This window comes from Calidris pugnax, unplaced genomic scaffold (assembly GCF_001431845.1).
Source record: "Calidris pugnax isolate Ruff unplaced genomic scaffold, ASM143184v1 scaffold211, whole genome shotgun sequence".
NCBI lineage: Eukaryota > Metazoa > Chordata > Aves > Charadriiformes > Scolopacidae > Calidris > Calidris pugnax.
In genome coordinates this window covers 8,049,423-8,062,044 of record NW_015091083.1, presented here as the reverse complement: position 1 = coordinate 8,062,044, position 12,622 = coordinate 8,049,423, and the positions used below count along the sequence as shown (strand labels likewise).

The window sequence follows — 12,622 nt, the reverse complement described above, 5'->3', positions numbered from 1 at the left end:
GGGAGATCCCGGTGCACCGGGAGGAGGGGAGAGATCCCGGTGCACCGGGAGCGGCGGGTTGCTGCGGAGCGGGGCGGCGGGGAGGCAGGCGTTCCCGTGCAGGGGGATGGACACGGACGTCCTGTGCAGCGAGCGGAGGCCGTTCTGCTGTATGGGGGATACGGGAGTCCCGTGCACCGGGAGCGGCGCGGCGAGGGGGGGCGGAATCCCGGTGCACCGGGAGCGGAGGGTCGCTGAGGGGGGGGCAGGCTGTCAGGCGTTCCCGTGTACCGGGGTTACGGACGTCCTGTGCAGGGAGCGGAGGCCGTTACCCCGTACCGGGGCCACGGGAGTCCCGGTGGTGCTGCGTGTCCCCCCCCGCACCGGTGGCAGGGAGCTCCCCCGCACCCGGGCTACGGCCGCCCCCTGCGCCACCGGGGGTGTTGTCCGGAGCAACGGGGGCCGCTGCGGCTGCCCCCGCCCCCGCAGCGCCCCGGCCGCTCGGTACTGACCGCCCCTTCCCGTTCCCGCAGGTCTCAGCCCGATGCGGGCTCAGTGCACCGGGGTGGGAGGCAGCCCCCCGGCGGAGCCCGGCTGCCCGCCATGCCCTGGAGCGTCCGGTGGGTGGGCGGTCGCGGCGCCCAGTCCCAGAAGCAGTGCAAGAAATCCTCCTTCGCCTTCTACCAGGCGGTGAGGGACCTGCTGCCCGTCTGGTTCCTGGAGGACATGAGGACCATGGAGGTCTTCCACTGGGAGGACGGGGGCAAGGTGAGCGTGTACTCGCCCTCGGAGGCCCTGCTCTACGCCCTGGTCCACGACCACCAGCCCTACGCCCGCCACCTCCTGACTAAGTTCCCTCAGAGCGCCCTGGCCGTGCCCAGCCAGAGCTTCAGCTGCTGCCAGTCCTCGGCCCCGCACCTGGCCATGGCCGTCCGCTACGACCGCGTCCGCATCCTCTTCCGAATCCTCAAGGCCATCCAGGCCTTCCCGCCGGGAGACAGGGCCGGCCACCTGGACCGACGGGGCTGCAGCCGCGTGGAGGGCGGCAAGACGGCCTTGCACGTGGCCTGCGAACTGGTGAGGCCCGAGTGCCTGCTGCTGCTGCTGGGGCACGGCGCGTCGCCCTGCCTGCGGGACAGCGCCGGCAACACCCCCCTGGACACCTTGCTCCAGCAGATGTCCCACACGCCGGCAACCAACGCGCGGGCCAAGCTCCTCTGCCTCGACTGCCTCTTCTTCTTCGTGCCTCAGGACCTCCAGTTCTCCATGAAGCAGCAGCTGCTGGACAACCGGCAGCGGTGGCAGGACCTCCTGGGGGAGAACAGGTTCCAGTGCCTGGTGGGCTTAGCTCCCCCCTCGCTGTTCGTGGGGGCCATGCGTGTCTTGATCAGGACCATTTCACCTGAGCATTTCCCGGAGGCTCTGGACAATCTGCCTCTGCCCCATTTCCTAAAGCCTTTGGATTTGAAACTGGAGAGCTAGAGGGGTGGCTGAGAGCCCCCCGCTCACCCCACAGGAACCAGACCGTTGTGCTAAAAAACCTCTCAGCATACAAAGCTGCTAACGCAGCAGCCAAGTACCTGTTTTAATTAGAACTGTATTTTTTAAACGAATTGTATCTGGCACTTTACAATATATTTTATTTAAAGATCCTTGCGGTGAGGTGAGGTACTCACCTCATTTTATAAAAACATTCTACAGCATGTACAAATTGGGGTGGGGAGGGGGGGGGATGATGTGGGAGAATATGTTTGTAAATACATCTGAATAAACCCGTGGCAGATGCGATCAAAACGCCAGCCGAGCGACTGAAAACCCCCAAGTGGCACGTGCCTCGGAAAAGCGTGCGCGGGGTGGGGGAGTCTCCCTTCCTTAGGACTTCCCTCTTACATAAGCCTCGCGGTCCTGGAACAGGATGACTCCTTTTTTTTCTACAGCTCTCCTAATAAATCTTGGCAGGGATAGGGATTTTTTTTTAAATTTTTTTTTTTTAAAGGCACAGATGAAAACTTCCTTGTCTTGTATACAAAACCAAAGAGAAGCAAGATGCTGTTAAAGCTTCCCTAAACGAGGCTGGCAGGGATGTGCAGCCAAACAAAACGTATTTTAAAATATGCATAAATAAGAGTTGGTTTCCTTGCAAAAGTTCCCTCTGTTCCCCTGGGAGAGCCAAGGTGCTTGTTGTCAGGCAGAGGAGAGCGGGAGTAAACACATTGCTCTGGCCAAAAACGTTCCTGCTCTGGCAGGAACGGGCCCTGCAGCCCCTCTGGGTGATGGCTGTGGGGTGAGGAGGGCAGCATGGAACAGGAGGGCCAGCCCGCTCGTGCCGTGCCCAGAAGGATTTATGTAGGTATGGCAACAGCCCAGGACCTCAGAGAGGCTTTTTTTGGTGGATTCCAGCCCCTCCACTGCCAGCCCCCAGCAGGACGTGATGGCTTAGCTTCAGCTGAGAGAGCTGTGGCATCCTCAGTGCCCACTCTGGGTACCAGAGGAGCAGCTTAGAGACCCCCCCTTCCCCCAGCTGCTCCTTCTGAGATGCTCCAGCTCAAAACCCCCTTCAGGGGGTAATGTCCTGCCTCCAGTGCCTGTGTTGAGACACATCAAAGTCCTGAGCAAAGGTCACAGCTCTGGGTTCTCTGCTCCACAACCTTTACTCTACAGCATTCGGGGCAGTCGTGCTGCTGCCTTCCCTGTGAAACTGGCACTGCCCCTGCCAGTGCTGCAGCGACACAAACCTCCGAGGCCACAGCGCTGCAGCTTTGCCTCTGTTCTTGGAAGTCACCAGTGCAAAGGGTAGGGTTTGGTTTCAGTGCTTCCATGTGTAGTCAGGGAGCCATTTGCCACTTGCGTCGTCGTTCCCTTTGGGGTCATCAAGGAACTGATGCGCTCGGAGAGAAGAGGCCACGTTCAAGGCACAAATTCCTCTATTCATGAATTAATTTTGGTGAGGAGGAAAAAAGAACACAGGATGAGGCACTATAAGCTGTTCATGCTTCAGCAGAACAGAGTGGTATTTCATCTAAAATAATCTCCCTGCTGCATGCACAATAAAAGATAAGCCATAAGAGCGGGAGTAAACACATTGCTCTGGCCAAAAACGTTCCTGCTCTGGCAGGAACGGGCCCTGCAGCCCCTCTGGGTGATGGCTGTGGGGTGAGGAGGGCAGCATGGAACAGGAGGGCCAGCCCGCTCGTGCCGTGCCCAGAAGGATTTATGTAGGTATGGCAACAGCCCAGGACCTCAGAGAGGCTTTTTTTGGTGGATTCCAGCCCCTCCACTGCCAGCCCCCAGCAGGACGTGATGGCTTAGCTTCAGCTGAGAGAGCTGTGGCATCCTCAGTGCCCACTCTGGGTACCAGAGGAGCAGCTTAGAGACCCCCCCTTCCCCCAGCTGCTCCTTCTGAGATGCTCCAGCTCAAAACCCCCTTCAGGGGGTAATGTCCTGCCTCCAGTGCCTGTGTTGAGACACATCAAAGTCCTGAGCAAAGGTCACAGCTCTGGGTTCTCTGCTCCACAACCTTTACTCTACAGCATTCGGGGCAGTCGTGCTGCTGCCTTCCCTGTGAAACTGGCACTGCCCCTGCCAGCGCTGCAGCGACACAAACCTCCGAGGCCACAGCGCTGCAGCTTTGCCTCTGTTCTTGGAAGTCGTCAGTGCAAAGGGTAGGGTTTGGTTTCAGTGCTTCCATGTGTAGTCAGGGAGCCGTTTGCCACTTGCGTCGTCGTTCCCTTTGGGGGTCATCAAGGAACTGATGTGCTCGGAGAGAAGAGGCCACGTTCGAGGCACAAATTTTTTGCCACTTGCGTCGTCGTTCCCTTTGGGGTCATCAAGGAACTGATGCGCTCGGAGAGAAGAGGCCACGTTCAAGGCACAAATTCCTCTATTCATGAATTAATTTTGGTGAGGAGGAAAAAAGAACACAGGATGAGGCACTATAAGCTGTTCATGCTTCAGCAGAACAGAGTGGTATTTCATCTAAAATAATCTCCCTGCTGCATGCACAATAAAAGATAAGCCATACTTCTGAAATTCGAGATGCAACAGAAAGAAAATTGCTATTCTTAAACTGATGGCACTGAAAATGTTTCCTGGAAGAACAAATGTTCCTTTTTCCCAGGAAACCAAGTTGATACGTGCTCAAGCTAATTACCATGGGAAATTTAGGTCCCTTGCTAGAAAGCAGAGAACAGCTCTAACTGTTCTCTTCAGCTACCTTATTGATAATAAAAATACAGAAATCCAAAGAACTAATCCCTTGCTTAGCCGCTTAATTAAAAAAAAATATCTATGTTGCTACATTCTTTATTTGAGTATATGTTCCCCATTGCCTCTGTAAGAACGACATGGAAGCATCTTCCAAAACAGATGAGAAAAGTAAAGCAGCCAGGTCTCACTTGCACATGGAAAAGTGCTTTGAGGTGGGGGAAGAGACAGAGCTGGGGGTGGGAGGAAAGATTGATCAGCCTGCCTGATAAATGAGATTATAATGAGATTCAGCAGTGGGGAGCTGGTCAGTTGGACTGAATCACAGAATCACAGAATCTTCTAGGTTGGAAGGGACCTTAAAGATCATCTTGTCCAACCGTCAATTGGAACTGAGCACTAGAAGACACTCCAGCTCCCAAGCTGTGAGGGTAATTACACATTGGAACAGCTCGACAGGCTGGGTGGGACGTCCTACACCTTAAAACGAGCCCATTAACAAAAAACAAGAATCCGAGGCCAAAGCTGTCCCTGTGACTCCCTGCAGCCCTCCCTCCAGCCCGCAGGTAATTTGCTTCAACAGACAGAAAGGGTCCCCTCGGTGTGCTGGCTGCCACGGGGCCAAAGTCAGCTAAACTGCTCTGCCCCTCCTGCTATTTTAGGACAGAAGTCAAGCCTCTCGCTGAGCCCGTGCTGGGATGGCTCTGCTGAAGGTCACCGATGGACCTCGGGACGCGTGGCTCACTGATGTGTCTGGGATGCTTAATCTGGGGAGGCTGGGAGGAACTGTGGGCAGACTACAACACCGGTGACTACACACATCACTCCCCCAACTGGGTCCAGGCTTGTTTTTCAAACAGCCTCACAGCTTGGAAAAAAGGCTGGGGCTTCTCAGCTTTGGAAACAGAAGCCCTTTGTTTATAGACCAAGCAATAGTGACATCAGCTTTCCCCAGGCTGACTTGCCAGCACGTCTGTGTCCTCCACCACCTTTGGAGCACGGTGGAGTGCAGGGTCCACAGCCCGTTCAGTTCTCCATCTCTTGGCGAAGGCCGTCAGCAAAAATGCCAGTTAGTGCCAGTTGCAACACCGCTGACGAGCTCAATAAAGCAGACACGGACAGTCATTACGGCTCTGCAGAAGAGGACTGCCAGCGCTGGGGTCAGGGAGCTGCCCACAAAGGTTTCTCGGCAGATTCACACACATGAGAGCAAAGGGGTAGAGATACATATTTAAAAGCCTCTCTCTTACCTGCACAGGTTAATCTGGTCACACGAGGAAATTACTCATCTGTACAAAACGCTTTCAAAAGCATGGAAAGGCAGTAAATAGAGACAGCATTCCTGAAAAGCTCGGTCACAGCCAGTTCCTCTAAAAGGAGGAATAGTAGTTTCTACTGTGGAACAGTGATGAAATATAATAAATATTTCCCACGTGTTGCTCAAGCACTTCCAAAACAAAATATTCATACGCTACCCACCTTTTAGTACAGAGTGGTTTTACATGCTGTGACAGACGAAAAAGGCCTGAAACACTTCCATTCGGAAAAGAAGGGGACCGAGTAAGCACAGGGTTACTCTTATATTTGACTCTTTGCAATTGACTCCTCTCTGCAGCTCCCTTAAATATTTCAGGAGTTACAAAGTTTGGCCTGTCTAGGGTCTGCTGAAGGAGCTGAAGTATATTGTAATTTTGAGTAACTCGTGTAAAAGATTGATTTGGCATCTTTAACAGTGGTCTTTTACTCAAAGTACTGAGTAGTTAAATAATTTAAACTGATGTGGACACAAAATTAGGTGGTTTAAATAGTCTAAAAAATCCCTTACTGTAACATCTGTCTCAGTCTTGCTCTGTGATGGACTGTCCTGCCATAAATCTGCATCTTTCTCCTCGCCACAGTCACAGCCTGGTACGAGCATCGCCAGAGGTGGGCACCTTAAATTTAGCAGAAGGTGCAAGTATTAAGTACACCTAAAAATCACTCTGCTCGTGAAGATGTATAGATACGGAATGTCAAGCCTAACTTCAACTTAGCACTGCACAAAGAAAATAGGTAAAGATTTCATAGAGATTCAGAGGGAGAGGGCTGTTAAAGAACAGGCTCCTCCGTGTGGACAAGTCTTGCAAACTGAACCAACCTGAGGCAGGCATTATTAAGTAAAAATAGAGAAAAGGAAGTGGGAAACCACCAAGTGCAAGACCTGCAGGGAGAGGAGGCCTTGGCTACAGGCACAGCTGCAATGACAGACAGTTTTGAAAACAAAGTTGAAAATGGCAAGGACAAAGATGCAGCACGGAGGCATGGAAAGACACAGACTAGAAATGGGCCAGGGTGCCAGGTTTGTTTCCTAATCCCTATTTGTCCTATGTCTGGTGTTCAAGTCATAGAGGTTTTTGACTTGAAATCTAACAAATCCATTGACCTCAGCAGATCATTGTGCATTGCATCACCCCACTTTCAGACCAGTGTTCCCAACTAGACAAACAAAGTACCCATGCCACGTGCTTAATATTTAAACAGCACTGTAAATCCTTACAAACCAACTTTTCTAACACCTATGTTAATATCAGTACTTCCATCACCGGTCGGTGTCAGAAGCTCTCTGAGGTTAGATCACCATTAATGGCCCAGCCTGGCTTCAGTGGTCTCTCCTCCACCTCCGATGTGTGAAAGAGAAACTCTGCCTATTATTTGCTCAGCCCGCACCAAACTGTCCTCTGTTGTCACGCACAAGAACCCCATCTATGGTGCTGCAAGGCTGCAGCTTACACTGATTTAATCCCACTCTTTCCACCGAGCCGGTACACACGCATGTGTAGCACAAGAACGGAAGGAGCAGAGCTCTCTTGCAAAACATAACTCATCACTCATAGCAGAAAATAGGAATACAGCAAAAATGTCAGAGATCCCTCACCACTGCTAAATTTAAATCGATCCAAGTTCAGCTGGGATAAAAAGGTTTCCCCTGCTTGCCCTGATAACCTCTGAAAAGGACAGGCATCTATTTGCCCAGTGGTTTAGCTGATAAATGGAAAGACCACGTAAATCAAAGCAAATCTTCGGAAGCCTCAAATGATGACAAACTCATCAGGTTTAGGAATTATTGCTAAAGTCAGAAAAGTCTAGTCGTCTAGTCTAAACTGTGTATGACACGAGCCAGAAATTCCCATGTTGGACCCATCACATCTGATTGATTGCAGGACCTGCTTTAAGTCCAACCTTACTTTATAGATATTTAAACAGTGGAGCATCCAAAGCTCTCTGAGGAACTTGTGGCTGAGCCAAGCAAAGGTCCCATCTAGATCACCTTGATTTCTTGTCTGTCCCTAAACCACAAAACATCCCCTGCCATCAACCCTGCCTACTTCTTCTATAGGAAAAATTAATCACTTCCTAATACAAATGCGAGAATTGACCAGAATAGATCCGAGTCAGCAAGGAGGGGAGGCAGAGACCCACTTCAGAGAAGCAGAGAAGGCAGAAGGGGGCTTTGATCTGTCCCACACTTGGGCTTCAGCTCTGTGAGCAAGGTTTCAGCAAGGTCCTGAGCCAGGGCCCTGGGTGAGCTCACACCAGCCCTCGTTACATCCCCTCTACTACCAGTCTAATGGGAAACACAGTTTCTTTCAGGAAAGCATATTTGGTCCAAAACATTCAATTCCCAAAGTCAGGCCTGATGCAACCCATTCTAAGCCATGGCCAGACACCTTCAAGCCTGGGATATGAGGGGAGATCATGGGCCAGTGTCCCCTTCCCTGCACTCCCCACCCAAGGCAAACACAAAGGCAGGAAGCTCCATGGATCTCAACATGGAGGCGAGCAGAGCATGGGTGCCAGCCAGGCCCTTCCCTCGGGCTCCTCTGTGGAAAGCACTGGAAGGGGGCCAAGGGAAGAGAGAGGCTTCCAGGCAGAAAGCACTTGGCTGATGCCTCAGCCAGGACAGGGAGCAGTTTCCAGCTCCGAGGAGGACAGCATCCTCCCCGCCGCTTGGCTCCCCGACTCCTACCCCATTCGCCACGGCTCCTCTCCCACAGCCTCACGGCTCTGAGGATGAATTGCCTCTCCTCCCACCTCCTGCTCACACACCAGTGACTGGGCAGTGCCCACAGGCCCTGACCCTGTCTGGAAGACCGGGCAGCCCCATCTTCTCTCTCAGCCAGCAAAGCTCCCCGGCCCAAAACTGTCCCTCCGCTCCTTTGTAATTAAGCCAGCAAAGCTCCCCGGCCCAAAACTGTCCCTCCGCTCCTTTGTTCCGGTCCCAGCGGTAATTACTGTTTTGATGTAAGGGTGGTTCTTTGGCATCATGCTCTTTATATTCAGGCTTTATTTTATAATCATTAGGGTTCTTCTTTTTAATGGTGCAAGTAAATTATAGTAAACACGTTATACTACATCGCATTCATATTTTTAATGTGGTGTCATTTCCCTGACAATGTTTGAGGCAGCATTTGAGAGCAAAGCCTAAAAGGATAAGTAATTTCTAACTCACAGTAAGAGAGAGAATTAAGTCCCTCGAGGAGCTGAGGTTTTGAACATCCTTTCCTCCAAAACCATCTGCTCGTGCTCTCCCGCTCTCTCCCACTCCTGCAATAAGGAAAGCTCCTGATGGTTAGTGACTCAAAGTGGCAAGACAGAAGGATGCAGACTCAAACTGATTTCAGTCCTTCGTTAAGGCACAGACAGGGCTATGGCCAAAGGCAGGCTGGACAAAAGTCTTCAACTAGTAACGGAGATGACCCAAGCGACTTCTTGTCCCCCACTTCTGTGAGGAGAGGGACATGTTGCTTCTTTCACTTATATTTGCAGGAGGGATGGAGGGACCTTAGGGACCACAGGGCTTAGGAAAACTACTGAGAGAGCCCTAGTGCCACGGCCATCTGACAAGATGAGATCAGAGAGCTCCCAGAGCAAGCGAGGGCAAACACTCAAGTGCCAGCAGGAAGGGGTGGACACTCCCTCAAGTTTGCCTCCTTCAGATGGCTATGGTTTGACTCAGCTTTGCTGCCACCTCATCTTCCCTGCCAGGAGCAGCAGCAGGGCAGGGGTCAGACTGAGAACGCCCTGGCAGAAAAACACCTTCTGAGACAGCCTTGAGGTAAGGGCTGCCGGGAGGGCAGCCCAGGTGAGTCACTCACTGACTCACTTTGTCTGGTGGAATATTTAGAAGGGTAAAACCAGATTGTTTCCTTCCAAGTGAAATGCCAGCTGCACGGCTAAGGTAGTGCACGTATCGCCCAGGTGCCTTCACTATCAACACTGGCTGTGGTGCTGCAGCTCTGTACGACGTGCTGGCCAGAGATGAGCAGTCCATATCCAGCAACATCATCTCGACCTTCCTGGTAGGTCAGCAAGCTATCACCCCATCAGCCACGGCCACGGCACCAAGCTCTAGGTGAAAGACTGCAGGTATATTTCCTCATAACCCTTGGCTTCAACCAGTCTAATCTCTCAGGAGACTATGGCTTCTCCTGAGGGTCATCATCCCAGACAGGGTGTGCAGTGGGAGACACTCCACCCTCCACTCCTTCTCGCAGGAATAAAGCCCTCTCCCCCAGCACAGCCTGTCCTGAGGCTCTTGTCTGCCACTGGACCCTTCCAGCACTGCTTACACCCCACAGTGCAGGGGAAGCACACTACCAGCATGGTGGTAGGTGAAGAGCATGGCCAGCATCCAAGCCATCCATCACTGGTGAAGAGACTCCAACTTCCCAGGGAGATCGGATCCCTGTGGAAGCACAGAGCAGGAGGCACCCAGGGGTTGGGGAGGACAGCACTGCCAGGCAGACAGTGGGCCAAAGCAGCACAACACTTGTATGATGAATGCTGTGAGAACTTGAGGTCCTAATTCTTTGGAACCACATGGTATCAGCTATGCTTATGAACATGCTTAGATATGCCTAGCAACGACACGCCTGTGGTACTGATGCATTGCCTACACGATGAACAGCCAACCCACACCACATCTTCTCCCCTTCTCAGTTTAGAGGGACGCAGAGCACTTAAATCCCAGCTTCTGAGCCGGAGCTTCTTCTCAAGTGATATCAGCAAATATTCTTATCACCAGAGGTCTCTGGCTCAATATTGCCTGCGGTGGCCACAGCAGCGACCTTTAACTCCTTAACTCCTCAAGGCTCACAGCAGCAGATCTTGTCCTGCAATAGTCCACGCTGCAAACAGCATTTTTGCTTGTACAAGCCAGGGAGTTATCAGGCAAAAGTTTCTTTCTGCTGCACAGCTAAGCCCACTGGGGCCAAAAAGAGAACCACAATCCTCCGCGCTCCGCTCAAACCACAGGACTCTGCTGTGTTCCCACCCTCCTTCCACTGTTGCTGAAGGATGGGAGGAGAAAAAAGGGGGAGGGAACTGCCTTGCTGCCCCTGATGGCGACAGAGCAAGTTTCCAAACTAGAACCAGGCCGAAGAGGGGAGGAGTAACACAGAGCTTGGCTCCAGCTCAATAGGAAAAGCTCTGCTTAGCAAATGCTGTGCCTTTCAGAGGGTGCTAAGCAGCACCGAGCACTCACTTTGGGAGGTGACAAGTCCCAGCTGGTGGTCTGGATCTGCATCTATTCACCTCTTCAGCATTTGTGGTTGGTGCATGGAGAAGTGGCACTGTTCTGTACCAGACCAAGGATACAGGGCTGGGAGGGTATTCGGAAGTCTTTTGTTCCACAATCAAAAGAAGCCTTTCCTGCCTCCTGCTTGGGATTCGATGCTTTAGAAACTGGTTGCTCAGATACCAAACAAATCTTGTGTAGACTCCCTGTTAAAACAAAAGCATAGAAATTTATGCAACCAGATCCCTACTTCGGACTGGGACCTTACCAGGCCCTATTCATTAATTAGGCTACACTGAAGCTTTACTCGGATCCAAACCTGACATTGATGCAGCTGACTCTGCAGGAGACACCCCTCCTAATGGGACACATACTGAACATGCTGTTTTACTGCCATGTTGACCGCAAGTGGCCTTGACGACCCAGGCATTAAATATAGTGTGGCAGAAAGATATGTGTCCTACCTCTCTCTATTAGCTGGTGTCTGCGAAGGAAAAAAACCCAACAATTTAGCTATTAGCTCAGCTGGCAAAAGGGCTGCACGCACCGCGATAGCAAGTCTTGAGCTCTGTCCCTATGGAGAAGCTGTATTCTTTGTAGTATCAAAACATGAAACACCAGCACAGTGATCATGGCATTCTTGCCCTCCTTCCCAGTTCCCCAGCCTCTGCAGTGGAAAACCATAATTCTTTATTGGTTTGTTGCTCCCTTTTCTATTACTGTAGGATGTACTTGTCCTGACCATCAAGCCCACACCCTCGTTGTAAAGTCCAAGATTGACACCCTCCTTAACTTGTGGTTAGTGAGGGTCACCCCACCCTGCTCACCACTCAGGTTTGCCCTCTTCTGAGCAGCATTTGGAAACTGCTCCCGAGCACAGTAAGTCTGTCAGCAGCAAACCTTCAACTCCTGTTCCTTGTCTGCCTGCCCTCCTCCCTTACAGGCCAGTAGGTAAAGACAAGTTTACTGCCAGTAGGTAAAGACAAGTTTACTGCTGACCATCCCCTCAGAAAGTGCTGCTGCCGCAAGAAAACATGGAGAAATACATGAGATGGATGGTTTTGGTGAAAAATTACAAGTTAAAAAAAAAGGGGGGGGGGGAGGTTACATCACACAGCTCAGACCTGTTGAAGACAAAGGTTGATACTAAGTGTGAGCATCCACTTGTGGAGGCATCACCTCTGGGGAGAAAAATTATTGAAAACAGCACCTAGAGCTTGACAAAAATGGATTTACCACATAAGTCTAACCATTTGCCTTTTATGAATCATAGAATGGTTTGGGTTAGAAGTAATCTTAAAGATCATCTAATTCTACCCCCCTGGCCATGGGCAGGGAGATCTTCCATTAGACCAGGTTGTTGTGATGTCAAATCATCAGAGGTCAAATGAATCCCTCTCATGCTCTTGTACTGATCCTAAAACTAAAACCAACCAAACAAAGCCCACTTGTGTTACAGGTGGTGTTACACGCATTACTTGCCAGCTGGTTGCTTTTGTGCCTCCTTTACAATAAAGAGCACTGTTTTCACACAGGCCATCAATAAGCCCTGAATGTTCTTACATATAAACCAAAATAGCTGGAGGACTGATTTGCAGAATTTCTGTGCCCACAGCACCAAACGACAACAATGAAAGATGCACAGCTTCCCGTTCTGCACCTTCAAAAGCCCTGACTTTCTGTTAATGCCATTCAGATCTCCCAAACAGAACACAAAAGGACATGAGTACTTCCAGAAGCGAAAACAACATGACACCACTCACATAAAAGAATCAAGCAAAGCAACAAAACATTGAATGGCTGATAGATGTTCCCATCCCTTGATATCATTACAGGGATTGTTACATAAAAGAATCAAGCAAAGCAACAAAACATTACATGGCT

The 12,622-nt window shown here is 51.2% G+C and overlaps 1 protein-coding gene across 1 annotated transcript; it reads left to right on the top strand.

The window, feature by feature from the left end:
- Positions 1-261: 261 nt before the first annotated feature.
- Positions 262-1,672, top strand: ANKRD9 (ankyrin repeat domain 9). The gene has a single exon (XM_014957720.1). The coding sequence runs from the start codon at positions 583-585 to the stop codon at positions 1,459-1,461; it is 879 nt and encodes a 292-aa protein (XP_014813206.1). The 5' UTR covers positions 262-582; the 3' UTR covers positions 1,462-1,672.
- The last annotated feature ends 10,950 nt before the right edge of the window (positions 1,673-12,622 follow it).

Excerpts from the sequence above, each read along its gene's own strand:
- ANKRD9 (XM_014957720.1), top strand. The coding sequence starts at position 583 with ATGCCCTGGAGCGTCCGGTGGGTGGGCGGTCGCGGCGCCCAGTCCCAG.